The 17,450-nt window shown below is 57.9% G+C and overlaps 2 protein-coding genes across 7 annotated transcripts; both read right to left on the reverse strand.

Moving 5' to 3' along the window:
* Positions 1-3,975: 3,975 nt before the first annotated feature.
* Mrpl28 (mitochondrial ribosomal protein L28) lies at positions 3,976-6,755 on the reverse strand. The gene is made up of 5 exons (XM_005323663.5): positions 6,297-6,755; positions 5,603-5,755; positions 5,118-5,252; positions 4,948-5,034; positions 3,976-4,374 (listed from the first exon to the last, which is right to left on the reverse strand). Exons 1-5 carry the CDS (start codon positions 6,582-6,584, stop codon positions 4,267-4,269), a joined length of 771 nt encoding a protein of 256 aa, XP_005323720.1. The 5' UTR covers positions 6,585-6,755; the 3' UTR covers positions 3,976-4,266.
* Positions 6,756-6,893: 138 nt separating this feature from the next.
* On the reverse strand, positions 6,894-16,638 carry Pgap6 (post-GPI attachment to proteins 6). Of its 6 annotated transcripts, none has more exons than XM_078024371.1 (14): positions 16,331-16,627; positions 13,088-13,265; positions 12,779-12,986; positions 12,486-12,613; positions 12,077-12,345; positions 11,668-11,987; positions 11,168-11,258; positions 10,952-11,075; positions 10,526-10,662; positions 9,858-10,036; positions 9,638-9,784; positions 9,127-9,252; positions 8,551-8,667; positions 6,894-8,251 (listed from the first exon to the last, which is right to left on the reverse strand). In XM_078024371.1, the coding sequence occupies exons 1-14, from the start codon at positions 16,452-16,454 to the stop codon at positions 7,955-7,957; spliced, it is 2,445 nt and encodes an 814-aa protein (XP_077880497.1). In that variant the 5' UTR covers positions 16,455-16,627; the 3' UTR covers positions 6,894-7,954. The 6 variants fall into 6 exon arrangements, 5 of the variants coding, with proteins under 5 accessions (XP_077880497.1, XP_077880498.1, XP_077880495.1 ...); XM_078024372.1 differs by lacking the exon at positions 16,331-16,627 and adding an exon at positions 13,732-16,039; XM_078024369.1 differs by lacking the exon at positions 9,127-9,252 and having other exon boundaries at positions 16,331-16,628.
* Positions 16,639-17,450: the final 812 nt, after the last annotated feature.

Below are 17,450 nucleotides of genomic sequence, written 5' to 3' on the forward strand. Positions count from 1 at the left end.
GCCCATGCCAGGGTCCTGTTGGAGGGGCGATCGGGTGTGGCTGCATGGTAGCTGCTCCCATACCAGCTCTTGAGCATTTCCGTGTGTTTCATGCATGTCCAGTGTGAAAGGGGCCTGTCCCTCTCATGGTTTGTCTCTGGCAGATATAGGAATAGTTACCTTGCAGTCCCTTTGCAGCTCTTGCTGAGAGTAGGACTTCAGGTCAGGCTTGCCCCAGGGGCTGAGAAAGCCAGGCCCAATCTGGTGAGAAAATAGTGAGTGGGCAGTGGGAATAAGAGCAAGGAGAGCTTCCCAACCTAGGTGGGCAAAGTCAAGCTGTCAACCTACTTCAGACAGCCAAGAGCCTACCAGCTTAACCATGCCTGCACATCACTCTGCTCTACCCTCACAGGCCATAGCCTGTTGAACACATCGACCTATGGTTGCAATTCCCTCACAAGGGCCTTCCAAGGTCACCAGCCTGCCCCTACTCCCTATGGACCTTGAGTCTCCACCAGGCAGGACTCTGGGGCCTGAGCACATTCAGCCACACACTGGACTGTGCCTGTTCTCCCCATAGCTGCAAGTCCTCTGGAGTACAGAGCACTCCTTGCCTGCAGAGCCCATCTGCCCACATCAGCCCTTAGCAAGGCTTTCTCGATATTCCCCCATAAACCCTGGTCTCAGCAAGAGTGTCACGAACCATTCCTTCATGGACTGATCATCTTGGGAGCTGCCTTGGAGCCACCTCATCCCTGTCTCTGTGACAATCAAAACAGCGTGTCCTATCCAAATGCCCTGGAAGTTACACCACCAGGTCAAGCATCCTTTAAATGCCTCCTGAATGCCCTTGAAGCCTCCATCCCACTTTCTGGCCCAGGAACATTTGCTGAGCAGAATGATGAGTTCTAGGGCTAAAAAGCAGGTACAAGCCTGAGTTATCAGGAAGAAGCCAGGGCTGCAGCAGACCCAGGAGGCTTGAGGTCAAAGAGGTGGCCTCTACCCAGGCCAGGGCCTAGGAATAGGGGGCTGGCATATGGGTCCTGAGGCTCCTACATCTGAGGCAGCAGGTTCAGGGGTGGCTGGGTTGGTCCCAGAGAAGTAGGCTCAGGATGGATGTGGCCACTGCTGGTTTGAAGCTATGGCCAGTCTGAGCATCAGGACTTCAGCTACTTAACTGGCCCCTGGATTTGGCTTGACCTGAACCCAGCCTGAGCAACCCTGTCACAGAAAGAGCCCTGGACTCAACCAGCCTCCCCCACATGCTGGAGCCACCAGCAGACAGGTGTAGTCCTCGGGCAGAGTGTGGATGGTGATGCTGGCCCAAGCCAGCTGGTAGTGGTTGAGAAGATGTGCCCATTCTGGGGCATGGCATGGGCTGGGAGAGGCTGGGGTGTCCTGCACCAGAGGCAGCCAGGATGATGTGGGGCCCATGCTGCAGGGTGAGTTCAGTGGGCCTAGGGTTCCAGCTTGAGACTGGCTCACAGGGACTAGAGGGAGCCTGGGGACTCCACATGACCTGACCCCATCTGAAGGTAGTGGAAAGTTCCTACCTTATCAGAGACTGTGGTGGCACAGGTGAGGGAGGAGGCATCAAAGGACATGAGGTGGAGGTTTGACGTGCACAGGTGGGTGTGTCGTGTGGATGGACCTCATGTTGGCTCCCTGGGCTGCCAGTGCACACAGGGCCCACTAACCACCCCACGTCCACTCCACCCCAGCTGGCACCAAAGCTGCCTTCCTAGCCTTGCCTGTCCTATCTCTAGGTGGAGTGATGGGTCACCTCTTCCTGGGCCTCCAAAGCACAGCCACAGCAACAGTGAGGGTCCACTCTGGTACCCAAACTCTTCCACACCTACAGCCTCTTTGACACTGACCTTAGGCTCTGCTGTTATAAAAACATATGGACTCAGTCCCAGAACACATAGGGGTGTCTTGGCCCCTGAGGGCTGGTCAGGTCCAGTTGATGCAGGGCCAAGTTGTGGGCAAGCACAGGGCAGCTCTGCCTTCTGCAGGTTTGATCTTGGTTAGCACAGACCTTTCCATGGCAGGCCCTCAGCAAGAAGAAGGCTGGCAGGTGTAGTCCAGGGGCACAGAAGGGAGGATGGAGGAGGGCAGGAGGCATGGGCAGGGTCATCGGGGGCTCACAGCTCTGTTCCTCGTTCCTTACCTGTGCAGGTCCATGTGTGTATGTATGTGAGAGTGTCTGAGGGGATGCAGTCCCCATGTGCCTACAAGCTCAGAAGGTAGCAGCACGGCCAAAGGCCCAGACCCAGGTTAGTTTCACCGAGGACCACTATCCTTTTCTGAGTCACAGACATCTGTGAGAATCTGATACAGCTGACGCTCCCGCTCACCTTAAAAAGGCTGCTTTGGATGTAAGCCAAGGTCACACCCAGCACCCACTTCAGTTGGGTCTGGCCTCCTTGAGGGGAATAGGAACAGCCTTGGACTCCTGGAGGCTGTGTGGCCCCTTCTGCCACAGCCTTGCAGTGGCTGGCCTCCATCACCTGATAAGCTCTTGGGCCCACAGCCACAACCCCCAGTCAACTCTGGCAGGACATGATGCTTGCCTGCCCAGTCTGCAAGGCCTGCAGTCCCACCTGACCCCTACCCTGCTCCAACCACATGCCCCTCCAAGCCAGCCTGACCCCAGAAGCCCCATGGACTGACACAAGAAACCCCACAGTCCTGCTCACCTGGGGGCCTGGTTGTGGTTAAAGGGCAGAAAGTGAGCAGGGCCCAGTCAGCAGGCTGGGGACATCCTGGCACTTCTCCAGCAAGGGCCTAGGCCCAGCCCCAGCCCCAGGCATGAAAACAGCAGGACTGGGTGGCAGGCCCAGAATACAACCAATCTGGCTGGAGCCAAAGACCTCAGTGCCACATCTATGGCTCAGACAACTGGGCAGAGCCTTGTGGGAGGGCCGGAGCTGACCAAGCACTATTTTGGGAATTTTTTTTTTTAAATTATGCACAAAAGAGGTGTGTTATGTGACACTGATAATGTAGGAAGCACCAGGACACTTGGGGACAGACTGAGATTCTGGGGGTACATCCCTTGGGCTCTGACCCCAAATCAGGCCCCAACCCTCACAAACCTCTTTATGGGTTATGGAACCTTCCAGACCTTCCTGTCCCTGCAGGGCCAGCTACATGTTCCCTTTGGACTCTGTGCTGTGAGCAAAGCCCAGGCATGGGTGCTCCCGCAGCACCCTGGGGAGCCCCCTGCTCCTCAGCCAGTGGCCTCTGATGTCCCCTCTCTCTTCTTGCACCAGCTATGGCCAGGGTATGGCGCTGAGGACATGCACCAGCACCTCTTCCACACACAGCCTGGGGAAAATGCTCCCATGGTCCCTGAGAGAACTGAGGTGCCTCAGGGCTCAGGGCTTTCAGGGAAGGATAGGTGCACCCCAACCCTCACAGTGCCTGATCAGCTTCCACCTCAAGCCATAACCCCAACCAGCAGGGTGGGTGGGGTTGCTAAGGAAAGAGAGGCACTGAGGTGGCAGTCCCTAAGTCTGTGTACTCCCCACCTCCTGTATGACCACAGAAGTTGGTGCTGACGTGCCCACCTATAATCCCAGCTACTGAGGAGGCTGAGGCAGGATGGTTTCCTGTGGTACTAGGGATTGATCTCAGTACCACAGAAAAAAAATTTTAAAGCTGCCCTCAGCAGCCCCTCCAAGTTCCTGCAAAGCACAAAGAGGCCCTCCTCAGTCCCCAGAGCCACCGCAGCGTCCCTTCCATTGCTCTGAAGAACATTCTGTAACAGGCAGGGATAAGCAATGAGAAGTGACAAGTACACTCCTGTTACACCCAGACACTTTAACTACTTGGGACCTCCTCCCAGAGTAAAGAAAGCACCAAACTAAAGCATGATCACCATGGCTCAGTGGAGATGGCAGCTGGAGCCACAGGTGTACACAGCCCACACTGGGTCTCTGGGGCAGGGGTGAGGGAACTCCAGTACTCCAAGCAAAGAAACACACCCACACAAACAGCTTAGCTCAGACTTTACTCAATCCCACAGGCATAACAAATGCCGCCCAGCATGTGCCCCCATCTGGGGGGGCCCTCTGCTTGGAACCAGGCCTTCTGGGGAACTTGGGATGAAAGGCCCCTCAGACATCCAAAAAGCCTACCCCAGGAGCTCTGTGGTTACTACACAAGAACAGGGTTCACACTGCTCACAGGTGGTCCTTATGGCCACCCCAGACTCTGTCCACACTGCTAAAACGCTCACAGGGGAAAGCTATGCCTGACGATCAGAAACAGGAGGGCTTGTGATCACTTCCTGCTGGCTCTCTTCAGTGCCACTGCGGGCTCCAATAGCGCCTGCTCTCGAAGCTGCTCAACCAGCTCCTCTACGTAGACCTTGAACAGGGGTACAGGGTCCTAAAGGTAAGAGGCTCATGGTGAGCTCATGGTAGCCTAGAGCAACTGGGCCCCTGGGGTGGGAGGGAACCACCCACCCCTGGCCAGACATCCAGGGGAATTGGGCATGACAGGACAGGGCCTTCAGGCTCCATCAAAAAGAGTCATGCCAGCTTGCTTGCCCATCTGGAGGGCAGAGCCCACCCAAGAGACAAGGTTTCTCTCCCTGGGAGTTGCAGGAGTTCCATGCCCACCCCTAGCTTCCTTGTGGTCTCAGATAAACTGAGCAGAGGGAATGGGACAACCAGCTGATATGCTGCAGGAGGACCCCATCCTGGAACTACCAGACCTTCCCAGGAAGAGCCTGGGGGATGTTGGGTGGCCCAGCTAACACATAGTGCCAAGTCCTATTCCTCCCACTGAGAGGCTGGTGCAGGAGAGAGAAGGATCTCAAGGGGCAGACGCCTGCCATGCTTCTCCCAGGCACAGCTGGAGTGTGAGTTCTCCTCCAGGCTTTCCCCGAGACAGCACCCCCACACTCCTCCACCTGTGACACCAGAGAGGCCAGCAGGGCTGGGGCACACTCACGAATACCTTCTCCTCCAGGAGCCTCTGCTTCTCCACAGCCTCCTCCAGCGTCAGGCCCACCCACTCAGCCTCTTCCTCTGGGATGGCAAACTCCTGTGCAGGCAGAGGGAGGGCAGTGAGGTGGGGCTGGCTAGGGGCCACAAGCAGCAGGAAGGACAGGATGGGGAAGCCTTTACCTTGTACTTGTGGTAAATGGCTGCCCTCTGCTCAGGGTCATCAGGGTGCAGTGCCGGGTCCTGTCGGGCAAGCCTCAGCAGCATTGCTCGCTTCAGGTCCATCCCAAACTTAGAACACAAGTCCTCCTTCGGGGTCTGGCGAGAGGCTCACATGGGACCAGGTGCTGACAGCAGGGCCCCATCCACCCTGCCAGCCAGCCCTGTCAGGCTTCTAGCCAGAGCAGGCCAAGTGTGGTGGACAGCAGAAGCACACAGGCCTGGGTGAATGAGGACAGAAGCAATTCCAAGAGCAGGAAGGAGGTGGCCACATTCACTCAGGCCCCTTGGACAGGTCAGCTACCCACAGGAAGCTTCCGGGGGCCCAGTCACACTTGTTTTACCAATGACCCTCTACCCAAGATACCACATCCTCCACTGCGGTGCTGCTCTGGCCTCCCTGAGGTCTGACTGGCCACCAGATCCCACTGTCACTAGCCCGTGCTTGCCTTGAGAATATAGAAGTCAAACCCGTAGGCTTCATCGATGAGGTCCAGAGTCCGCATGGTCACAGTCACGGAGAACTTTTTGTCTAGGATCTCACTGTAGAGCTCCCGTTGAAACAGCTGTGGTTTCCACACCTTCTTCACCCTCTTTGAGAGCTGAGGTGCAACAGATCTGTGAGTGCTGCTGCTTCTCCCTGGTAGGCTGGGCCTGTGGTGTTCCCCAAGTCCTCATGCTTTCTGGAGACAGACTCCACCAACCACTGGGAATGGACAGAGGAGCCCCAGCCTAGACCTGGCTGCTCACTGGGGGTTGGCTTCCCCCATCCTTACCCTAAGATTGCTGGTGTGTATGCTCCAGAGGAACACACAGCTTTGCACAAGAAAGCTAGACAAAGAGTAGCAGGGGAGGTGTCACCGGAAATGTGTCCTCTGAAGCCAGCAGCAGAGTCCCAACAGAAACAGTCTCAGGAGCCAGGCTGCATCCCTTGCAAAGAACCCGATTCTGGGTCTCAGCCTTTCTAATTGTGCCCACAAAGGAGCAATGCCAGCCCTCAAGTGTCACAAGAATTAGCATCCCACGGCCGAGCAAAGCAGGCGGGTGACCCCCGACCTCCCCTCCTCCCACTCTCCTGAGCACACAGGCCTCACCCCCTTCCTTGTTTCTGACCTAGCACCACCCGGATCCGGGCGCACCCACCTTGTCGCCGTTGACGTATCTGTAGCCCACGACCCAGCCCTCGCCTCCCCACAGCCCCTGCTGGGACTTGGGCGGGTAATAGATGGGGATGGGCACATCTTCCACGCGCTCCCGCTGCCCGTTCGCGGGGTTGACTCTGAACCGGGCGCCATGGGGCCGGTAGTGCACGGGGGCGGGCGTCCGCTCATCCTCCAGAGAGCGTAGAAAGTGCGCGGGCAGGCGCGCGCAGAGGCCTTGCTTCAGCTGTAGCTGCTTCCAGAGGCGGACCGGGAACTTGTGCAGCGGCATACCCGTGCGCCGGTGACCCAGGACTTGCTCCCAGCGGAGCCGGAAGTGCGCCAGGCAGCCGCGACCTCTGCTCGCCGCTGAATGGCCGCGAAGCCCGTCTGTCTAACCTCGTCCCGCCTCCTTTCCGACTAAGGGACCAAGGAAAGAGTCCGGCAGAGACGGCGGCGAATCAAGAAAGGCATCCTCGACAAAGTGCGGCCCAGAAAGGGCCCGCGAAGGGCGGTACGGGCAGGGCGGGGCTTGCTATCCTGGGCCTCGCCTCCTCTGGCCCAAGGAAGCAGAACAGGAGGAAAAAAAGTAGTGACTCAATTGGCTTGAAAAATCACTGTATAATATTAAATTCACTAATCACATAAAAATATGTCTTTATGCCTTGGAATATTTTACCCCCTGAAACAACATATATGCGTGTTTCCCCTCTTAGAGGTTGGGAATGCTTTGGTGGCTGTGCGCAAGGTGCCTGGGGCTGGTGGAACTCCAGAAGACCTGACCCTGGACAGGCCCAGAGAGAAAGCCCCCAGAGCTGGAAGGGCCGCCTCCTGGTCCTCGTCAGCACCAGCTTTCCAGGGGCCTTTTCCCCATTCAAAGGGAAACAGCACTTAGGTCTGGGGGCAGAGCTCTCAGGAGCAGGAAGGCTGGGCTGGGTCTCCAGGGACTCCTCCCCAAGCTTCAGTGGGCTTTGTGCAGGGGGCAGCCCAAAAGGATGCTCACCAGACAAGGCAGAGACCTTGGAGTGAGCAGTACACAAGTGCCTTGCAACAGTGTGCCTCCTGGGGCCTTCAGAGCTGCTGAGTAGCCTCCTCCCCAGGAGGCTCTCCTCAGGATGGTGGCTCCACTGCAGAGAGCAGGGGAAGGGCAGGGCTCTGCGGTATCCTTGAGGGTCAATCAGCTCTTTGGTGATCTTGGTTTCTCCCACTGCAACTGCTGCCACTGGGGGTGGGGATGTCCCCATACCTGAGGCAGCTGGCATTCAGGGGCAGAATGTAAGGGATGCTAGGAATGCCCAGCTGCCACCCTCAGTGGACTGGGGTCTCTTTGGCCATGTGGGTCTCACATCACAACTTTACAGGGGAACAGGGAGTCTTCTCTACACCTCTGGCCATTTCAGGCCAGCAGAGCACATGGTACCTGTGGTTTCCAGGGGCCACTGCAGAAATTGCTGAGACCTGCAGAGGACTTCAGCAGCAGAAGCAAGGGAGCTGGTTGAGTTGGGGAGTGGTGATCCCTCCTTCTAGAGGAGGGAGCTAAGGTCTCAGGGCAATTTTATTTCGTTAGGAACTAATTTGGTCAGGGCTGGACAGGGCTCCTCTCCCTTGGTCCTGTTCCTGACTGAAGAAGTTACAGTAGCAGGTGTCCCCAAGCTGGCTATGTCAAGTCACTGTGTATAGCTCATCCTGATTGTTCTTGCAGATCTGATAGTGGCAGGGGAATTTCTGTGAGCAGGTCCAGGGCTCGGTCTGCTCCTCCCGTGGTGGTAGCAGGAAAGCTGCACTCCCAGCCAGCAGTATGTGCCAGATGCTGTGAGTGTAGTAATAGTTGTCACTGGTCATCATGGAGGTATAGATGGCTACGCCCATAGAGGCCATGGAGATACCAGGTAGGAGGCAGAAGGCCCAGCGCTGCCATGACGTCGGGTAGCATTGGTGCCGATGCCTGCAGCGCTGTACCTGGAGTAAACAGCCATACAAGTGTTGGCATAGACTGGCTGTTCCCAAGAGTCCAGCACCAGTGGTCATGGGGCTGCCCAGATCTGGGCAGCAAAACCATGAGAATGGGTTGCTGAGAGGGATCAAAGGTACATGGCCACTGGTCCTCAGACCCAGGTCTTAGACACAGTCAGGCTGGGCTTCTATAGGTGCCACCAGAAGCCCTCAGCAGAGGTGGGGCATTTGGGTCCTAGACTGGATAGTAGGAACAGGACTGAGTGTGAGGCTGTCTGCTTCTAGAGCCTGCCCTGGATCCTTACCCACATGAAGGCCATGATCATAAAGGCAAAGAGGCAGGGCCCCATCATGTTCCAAATGCCTCTGCGATCCAGCTGCAGGGACATGGCGATGACCAATGTGCCCAGGAGAAACAGGACCTGGATGAGACACAGGAATGACTGCAGAGTCATGATAGTCTTGGACTGGGAGATGGCACCCAGCATGACAGGCTGACAGGTACATGGGCCATCCCGTTGCACCCCATTACCCGCCTGCACCTCTGCCCACCCCACTTGGAGCTGCTGGCAGAATTTGCTCTGCTCTACCCAGGAAGAGAGAAGTATCCTCCTCCAGCTCCTGTAGAATGGCTGCAGGTGAACACTGGCTAGGCACTGGAGGGGGAACTGACTTTGCCTGGCAGGCCCCTCCGGGGATGAGGTGGTGATGCCCCTCTCTGAGGAAGGAAACAATCTGGACAGCCATATGCGGCAGCTCTGCACCCATACACTCGCCTGCCCCCTCACTCCTAGGTTTCAGGGCAGCCTCAGTCCTCCCCCAGATAGTTCCTATGGGGGACTCCCACCCCCAAGTCTCTGTCAGATGCCTCTGCTCACAACCTGCAGGTTCATGGCCCAAAACTCAGCCCAGCCGGACTCCCGCACTTTGGAGCTTTCTTCCCTCAACCTCTGTGCCTTGACCATAGGGTTTCCCTGGTGCCCCTGGAGGCAGTACCTAGAGCAGACCTGGCAGAAAATATAATACACAGGAACAAGAGACTCATCTCACTGGCCAGGTCCAGCTGCCATGTAAAACCTCCAAAGTGTCCTGCACATCATGGAACTCAGGAGCATGGCGGGTCTTCCTAGGGAGGCCTGACCTGGGGTAGGCTCCTCTGTGAGCAGGGCCCAGACAAGGGCTGAGGGCCTTGCATAACCCCACTCATGACCTTGTTCCTGGTGTCCTCTGACGGCCAGAATTCTTTCTCCACAGCTGCTGCGGCTTCTTCTGAGGATAGCTGACAGTCATGTGAAAATCAAGGCTCAGGGCCATGACTATCCACTGCCTTGTACATGCTACATGTAAGGGCCTATGCTTCCCCAGAACCCAGCCCAGTCTCAGGTCACTCACGTGTTTCAGGACTGTCTTCAGCCTGGCCATGCAGAGGATCGTGACCCAGGTGGACACCCCAGAGCCCAGGAAGTCGCAGTACTGCAGTGTGTCATAGCTGAGGATGCACAAAACCGCCTCCCCTGGCTGGTCACAGGCGTGGTAGAACTGCCAGATGGGGCAGTGAGCAGCAGCCCAGACATCCCCCCCAGGGGTCCCCAGAGGGGTGGGACATGCCTACCGTGGAGAAGAACATGGTGTAGAAGTAGACAGAGGCCTCCACTAAGAAGGCACGCTGCACAGACAACATGATGGGGACCAGGAACATGAGGTTGCTCAGGGTGAGCAGCAGTGCGGCCACCTTCTGCTGGGCCACCGTCTGGGCCGTGCTGTTGTCAGTGCAGCTCCACCCACGCCAGCCTGGGGGCCATGCAGTGTTCAGGGGCCTGAGGCAGGCACCTGGGGCCAAGGCTCCAAGTGGGAAGCCTTCTGAATTCCAGATCCCTACCATCACCCAGGTGTAGACTGCACAGGTGTGGGTAAGAATGGGCAGGTGGGGACAGGTGTGAGCAGGTGTGAACAAGTGGGGGCAGGTATAGACAGGTAGAAACAGACAGGGACAGGGAAAACAAGTGTGGGCATGTATGTATAGACATGGGCAGGTATAAGTAGGCCAGGGGTAGGGGAGCCAAGGTCAGCAGATAGGACTACCCCTGGAGACACTTCACTGTTTTTGCCTAGGCGGTGGATCATAGTAGCAGGCATGAGAATGGGGAGAAACCATTTGGCCCTGCTTTGCCTGCATGGGTCCTCTCTGCAGTCCTGGTGAGGCTTCCACAGGGGATTATAGGGCTGGGATACCAGTGTCAGCAAAGATTGTCCCTAGGTGTGGAGGTCCCAAGCCCTCACCTGCCTTGCAGCTGCAACCTGCATACAGGTAGCTATATCTTCGCAGCAAGAGGCACTGGCCATAAGGTCCGCAGTCATTCAAACATGGCACCAGGTACAGTACGGTCTCTACATGGACCATGGCCTGTTCACAGACCCTGAAAGGAGGGGACATGAAGAGGTTGACCGCAGCCCTTTACAGCCAACTTAGCACCACTGCTCCCAACAGGCTCATGGACAAATGAACCCAGAATTGAGCTCCAGGTTCCAACAGCCTGGACTGATGCTCCTTCCCCCTGCCAGGGCTGCCATGGAAGGGATGGCCAGGCAGAAAGGGGGATCCACCCTGACACATGGAGACAGTAATTCCTCACTTCTGTGGGGAGCCAGGTTTCTCCCACACTCCCCATCCTGTGACAGCCACTGGCCTCAGCTCAGTTTACATACCCAGGACTCTCAGGGCACAGGAGCTGCAGGGAGAGGTACCAGCTGCTTGTCTCTGGGTAGGGGATGATGAGGTTGGCCACAGGAGAGGAGGCACGCAGAGATAAGGGGTAACCCTGAAAGAAGGCTGCATGGAGTGGGAAGGCCCATCAGAGGGGATGGAGGGGTCAGCCAGTCACCCTGCCAGTCACTCTGCCAGGTGCTGCCTGCCCACTGTACCTGTGGTGCAGTTGAGTGAAGTGTTGAAGCTGAGGAAGGCTGAGGCAGCATTCACACAGGCCACAACCAAGGTGTCCCCTGAGACCTCGGTCTGGAAGGGGAAGCAGCACAGGGTTAGTCCCCTGGAGATGTGGCATGGTGTCCACTCCTAGCACAATCTCTCTTTCCGTTCAGGGGATGGAACCCAGAGCCTCGAGGGAGCCTTGCAAGTGCTTGAGTGCCTTTCTTGAGGCTCCTGCTGGATCAGGGCTCACCCCAAGCCTTCCCTCCTGGACCTGCCTCTAGTCGTCTCTGATCCTAGTGACTCCATAGCCCCTTCCTCAAGCTCATCTCTGGGATCTGCTGACAGGGCCAGGCTGCCTCATGCCTGTTCGTGTCACTTTCACCCAAGAGGGTGCCAAAGTCAGTGCACAAAGGCCTAGGTAGGTTATCCAGTACCCTGAGCCAAGTCTGGGCATTAGCCACTTGCAGACAGGCCCAGCAGGCTATCAGGACAGTACCTTGTTGACCCTCAGGGTGATGGTGAGGGAACCCCCACTGTCCATGCCGGTGTCAAGGCGGAGCCGCAAGAGGGAGGGAGCGTCAGAACGCACCAGCACCGAGATCCCGTCCATGGGCTGAAAGCGCACAGACACTGTGTCTATGTCCTCCCTCATGACCGGGAAGCTCAGGAGGCAGAAGGCGCCACCGCCCACCCCACTGCTCCTGCCCAGGCCCTGATGGGCAGGGCCTGGGGACAGCTGGCCCACGGAGGTATCATGGCTCTGGTTTGGGCTGTTTCGTAGAAGGCGCTGGAAGGTCATGCTCCATGGCCTGCAGGCTGCCAAGAGTACCAGGCTCAGCTGGAGGAAAGCCTGGGGGTAAGGATGGGGAAGAGACACTCCCACCCAGCCCTCCCTGGCAGCCCACCTGTGAGGACAGCTTGGGCTATGAAGGCCACTGACACCTGGGGTCCCGCCAGGCTCTCAGCTGTTACTTGTAGCCACCGGCCCCAGGGTGGTGACGGCAGCAACAGACGACAGGACAGTGTGGGGTCTGTGCAGGTCAGCACCTTCTGGAAGTTGCTGGGAAGGGTGGCCCCGCCCACCGTGAGACGCACAGGGCAGCCCAGGCTCCCACTGGACACACAGCCCTGCAGCTCCAGCAGAAGCTCCTGGGTATACTCAGGGACGAAGATCCTGCACAAGGTGGTGTCCTCCCTCAGGCTCTTTGCTTCCTCCAACCCACTCAGCTGGGGCATCCAGCCTACCTCCCAGCAGGACCCCAAGGCTCAGGACCCAAAGGCTGGACCCTGCAGACCGCCCCAGGCCCCACTCACTTGAGGTAGTTGGGGTGGGAGAGGAGAGTCTGCGGAAGGGGCACATCAGGCTCCAGGATGGAGACCTCCATCGCCCGCATGACCAGCATGTCAGGCTGAAAGACGTAGGCACAGGTGGGAGCAAAGCCCTAGGGAGAGAAGAAGCTTAGGGTGTCAGATAATGCAGGGTATACGGCGAGCAGCAGGCCTTGGGGCACAGGGCTGAACCCAGAGCAAGGGCTGCTCCAAAGAGGGGGATGAAAGACCATCCAAACACTCAGGGGCTCCCCACCCCTACAGGTGAGTCCCCTCACCTGTACCTCGATCTTCTGGGAGGAGGGGGGCAGATGGGCGGCCACAAACCAGTCCCCAGGGGCTGGGTGGGAGACATTCACAGAGGTGTTGTCCAGCAGCATGGAGCTCAGCAGTGCCCTGACTTGGAAGGAGGGCTGCTGGATGGTATTGTTGGGGAAGCTGGTGCCCATCGGGTTGACAACGGGAGGGGCCCCATGGCGGAAGTGCCTAGAGGTAGGAGGATAGGGCAGGGGTCAGGGGTCAGGGATCAAGTGAGGGACCTTGGTCAGATGCGGATGCTGTGGGCAGGTGGGAGGCTGGGCACCTACACGGTGATCTCCACATCGGTGCAGGGCGTGCCGCTGCCCCAGGACACATGCAACAGCCAGCGCAGCAGCACAGTGTCTGGGGGCACACGGAAATGGAAGAGCCGGATGCTGCCGTACCAGCTGTAGGAGGACAGCTTCTGTGGGGCCTGGGAGAAGTGCTCTGACACCAGCCCGACCACTGCAGGAAAAGGCACAGTCAGCCAGTTCGAGGGCCCTCTTGCCTCCAGCAAAAAAAAAAAATGAGGCAGGGCTTAGGTGCTGCACTCAGAGGCCCCCAAAAGGAAAGGACTCTGGAAACTAAGTCCTGGAGCTGTGCTAAAGCCCCAGTCTTGCCAAGTTCAACTTCAGCCAAGGTCCTCACTGCCCTCTGGCCCCTGGAGGTTGTCCCTGGTTTCTGGAGTTCTCCCTCAGGCAGCCATTCCTCCACCTACCTCCCCTGATGGCCAAAGGGACTTCTCATCCTGCAGAAGCTCCCAAAAGCCAGTCCTGGCCCCCAGTTCCCTGCTTCTTAATCCTTCTCTTGCTTTCCAGTGTGTCCCATCACTCAAACTGCATGACAGTCTGGCAGAGGTGGAGGCTGAAGGACACAGGAGGTGGTCAGGCAGGAGTCCCCACCCCTCCTGATGACTGCCCTGGGCACTGACCAGAGGACACACTCCTTGCTCCATGGCACAGATGCACAGGTGAAGAGTCTCAACTCCAGTGGCTGCCTGCCTCTCTAGCCTGCAGAGACTCCGACCCACAAAAAGCCCCTGATGGGGGAACCCCAGGTCAGAAGCCTGGCCAGGCATGGGGATCAAGGGACAGCTGGCCTCTGTGCTCCAAGTAGGTGAGAACTTTAACTGCCCTTGGGGCACACATCCAAAGGTGGCTATGAAGACTGAAAGCAAGGACCCATGGACTTGGCCATCCACTTCTGGAGCCCTGTGTGGCCACGGGTGCCCCTTCCCCTCACTAGGGCTCCTTCCCCTCCAGGGTCCTCATAGGTGGAATGGACAGTGTTCCTTCTGGCAAGGTTAATAAGCAGTGAAGTGCTTCAGGAAGAAACAGCAGCATCTGGTCTCACTCTCTGGGCTGAGCACTCCTACTCAGGAAGCCTCCCTCTGCCTCACTGAGAGAATGGCTAGCACAGGCCTCCCCCAGGGATGGGGAGGGAGCCAGGTGAGCAGCTGGTTCCCCTGCCAGCCTCGTGACTTCTCCATAGAGGCACCTGAAGAAACGACAGCAGCCTGCTGGCAAAGTCACAGGAGCACCAGAGGAGCCTGGCATGGGGGCTGGGTAGGAGTAGGCTCTGCCCACAATTCATCACAGGCTTTTCAGGTGTCTACTAGTCACCAGGTCCCACTTTCCAGGCTGTGGTTACAGAGCTAGGAGCTGCGGTAGGCTCTCAGGTGATATGACAATGTAAATAGAAACTAAAGTTCTGGGAACTGAGGCAGGGCATACCCCTGGCCTCAGGTTTGTGGGATCTTGAAGAAACGGTCATCCAGTCAGGCATCCCATCTCTGAGGGGCCAGGAAGGGAGAACACCCTGCAGGTGCAGCTCCCTGACTGTCCATGGGAAAAACCCTTACTGGCGCCCTACAATGCCAGTCTGAGGATTCCTGGTACCTAGGTGGTAGCTGTGATATTTCAACAGATAAACAAGAAATAAGAGACCAGTTCCAGGTTGCCCTAAGACTTGATCCCATGTCCCCAGGGCTACACAGCCTCTTCAAAGCTCCTGGAGGCTCTGCAACCCAATTTCCCTGCCCAGATGCCCACTCTGGTATCTTGGTGACATATATGGTAGTCAGCAAGATAAGCTGAGCCCCATGTGATATCAGGAAGGGTGAGGAGCACCAGCCATAGGCACCCTTCCCTGTCTGACACACTCCATAGATAAAGGTTTTGGTGGGGAAAGGGGAAAGGAAGTCCCTGAGCCAGCCCTGAGACCCTTGTCTCACTTCTTCCAAACCAACTAGTGACCTGGCCATGCTCAGAGCCCAGAAGTCACTAGCAGCTTGCCTTTCAGCTGACCTGATAGGGTCTAATCCAGGTCACAGGCCTCTATCCTATCCTGCCCAGCCAAGGTGCTCCCTGCACCACCTGCCAGTGACACCCTCACGAGGGTCTCATCCAGGGGATGGAAAAAGAGGAGAAAGTGGAGTAATCAAATCCAGGGTAGCATTTAATCAGGAGCATTGTCCTCAGGAAAAACTGTCTTTTAAGCTGCACCAACCTCAAAAACCAGAAGGCATGGCCCTCAAAAAACAGAAGCTTAGAGGAGCAATATTTCAGAGAAAGAGGGAGAGGCTGAGCACAGGGAAGTGGAGGAGCCAGCCCCTGGAGCACTAGATGAACCCCAGAAGCTCAAAATACAGTCTAGAAGGGCTGGGGATGTGGCTCAAGTGGTAGCGCGCTCGCCTGGCTCGATCCTCAGCACCACATACAAAGATGTTGTGTCCGCCGAAAACTAAAAAATAAATATTAAAAAAAAAATACAGTCTAGAAGTAAGGGTGATATTTCAACAGATAAATAAGAGATAAGAGACCAGTTCCAGGTTGGAAGTAGGGACTGAGGTGTAGACAGCCTGGCTGTCCCAGTGCTAAGCAGAACCCAGAGGGGTGGCACACCCTGGTCTAACCACCTCACTGGACCTCAGTCAAGGATGGAAACCTCAGGGAAGCAAGCAGGTTCCTCCATAAGAGGAGGCGCCCTTCCTCCAGATCCGCCCTTGCAGGCGGCTGCCTCAGATCAACTGAGTACAGCCTCCAGGAAGCAAGACGAGCAAGTTCAAAGTGTTTGCACTGGGGGTGGGGAGGCACCACGAAAGGGGTGCATATGGGACCCCTACTCCGGGGTCTGAGCAACTTTCTTCCATCTCTGCCCTGCGAGAGGAGATGGGGCCCTTAGAACCCCAACCCCACCATTCCTCCCAGCGGGTTTCCGACCCGGGCACCTGAGCCCCTCCACCTCCCCGCTCAGGTGTGCTACCGAACGCTCTGGGAGCAGGAGGGAGCGAAGCGCACATTCCGAAGGGCTGGCCTGGCCGAGCCCCGCCAGGGGAACGGAAGAAGGAGCACAGGCATCTTCTCCGCCCGAGCGCATCAGGAAGGGCGCCACCGGGTGGGGACGTAGGCCTAGCGCTGGCGCCAGGTGAGCGCACAGGTGCCCCCGTGAGTCACAATCGGGCCCCGCCCCCAGGCCCTCCCCCCACCGGCCGCGACCCCCGATGGCTCCGCTGTCCTGCGCCCGCTCACCGCTCTTCCTGTGTTCACCGGCGGTGGCCGGCGGGGACCGAGTTAGCAGCAGCAGCAGCAGCAGCAGCGGCGGCCCAGCCACCGCCGCTGCCCGCGCCGCGCCCCCGGTCCCGGCCCGGCCCATAGCTCCGCGCTTGGCCGGCGCTACCCGGCCCGCGTCCCGCGCCGCCCGCCCCCGCCGCCGCTCGGGCAGCCGCCGCCGCCTCTGCGGCCGCCACCACAGTCCGGAGTCCCGGCTCCCATTGCCCCGCGGGTTGGGTCGCCGGCGCCCGGGGCACTTCCGCCTGCGAGGCCCCGCCCCGCCGGGAGCCGGGGCCGAGGCCCGGAGTGGGGAGGGCAGGAGGGGTGGCGCGGACCGGGAGGGGCGCGGGGGACGCCGGAGACGACAGCGTGGGCCGCGACCCCGCGTGCAGCGTCAGGGGAGACCTGTGGCCCTGGGTGGAGGGACACGTTGGACGCGTGGGGGAAAGGGACAGAGTGGACGCATGAAGGCCGGAGGGCCAAGTGGAACGCAGACGAACGGGGAACAGAGGGGTCACGCGGGACGCACAGAGGGATACGGGGCAGAGGGATTCCGGGTCACTCCGAACTAAGGGGCACGCTGAGCACGTCTCGAACGCGCAGGAGGTACAAGGTGGTAGGGGCTTCTCGGCCCCGGAGCCCTGGGCACGTGAGGATTGGTGCGCCTTTCATAGCTGAGTCCTCTAGCGTGGCCTCAGGCCCTTCATACCACGAAACCGCTATCAGGATGGGTAAAACCCATTCATGGAAAGTCGCTTCTTGCACTTTTGGGAATTTATTAACTGGATAAAGGTGGAGATTCACGTAGGTGGGTGGGACTAGCTCCTCACCTGCTGGCAGATTCCATGCAGATTAAGGATTAGTATACAAAAACCCTAGGGGAAAACCCAGAAGGTGTGAGATGCAAGACTGGGGAAACCAAAGAGGTGAAAAGCTTGCTGCAGAGCAAAACTGCAGGAGCAAAGTGTGTGTTTGTGTGTGTGCGCGCGCGCGTGCTGTGTGTGTTTGTGGGAGGTGCTCCAATTAAATAAGCCCGCAGAGGTGATCCTAAGAATAATAAGTGAAGATCTCCTGCAGACCATTAACACCAAAGCTCTTT

Source organism: Ictidomys tridecemlineatus, chromosome 10, assembly GCF_052094955.1.
Source record: "Ictidomys tridecemlineatus isolate mIctTri1 chromosome 10, mIctTri1.hap1, whole genome shotgun sequence".
NCBI lineage: Eukaryota > Metazoa > Chordata > Mammalia > Rodentia > Sciuridae > Ictidomys > Ictidomys tridecemlineatus.

Excerpts from the sequence above, each read along its gene's own strand:
- Mrpl28 (XM_005323663.5), bottom strand. The coding sequence starts at position 6,584 with ATGCCGCTGCACAAGTTCCCGGTCCGCCTCTGGAAGCAGCTACAGCTG. Across the intron at positions 5,035-5,117 it reads CCATTTACCACAAGTACAAG|GAGTTTGCCATCCCAGAGGA; the intron begins GTAAAGGCTTCC and ends CTGCCTGCACAG. Across the intron at positions 4,375-4,947 it reads AGAGGCTCCTGGAGGAGAAG|GACCCTGTACCCCTGTTCAA; the intron begins GTATTCGTGAGT and ends TCTTACCTTTAG.
- Pgap6 (XM_078024371.1), bottom strand. The coding sequence starts at position 16,454 with ATGGGCCGGGCCGGGACCGGGGGCGCGGCGCGGGCAGCGGCGGTGGCT. Across the intron at positions 10,037-10,525 it reads AGGTTGCAGCTGCAAGGCAG|GCTGGCGTGGGTGGAGCTGC; the intron begins GTGAGGGCTTGG and ends CATGGCCCCCAG. Across the intron at positions 9,785-9,857 it reads ACACCATGTTCTTCTCCACG|TTCTACCACGCCTGTGACCA; the intron begins GTAGGCATGTCC and ends CCCATCTGGCAG.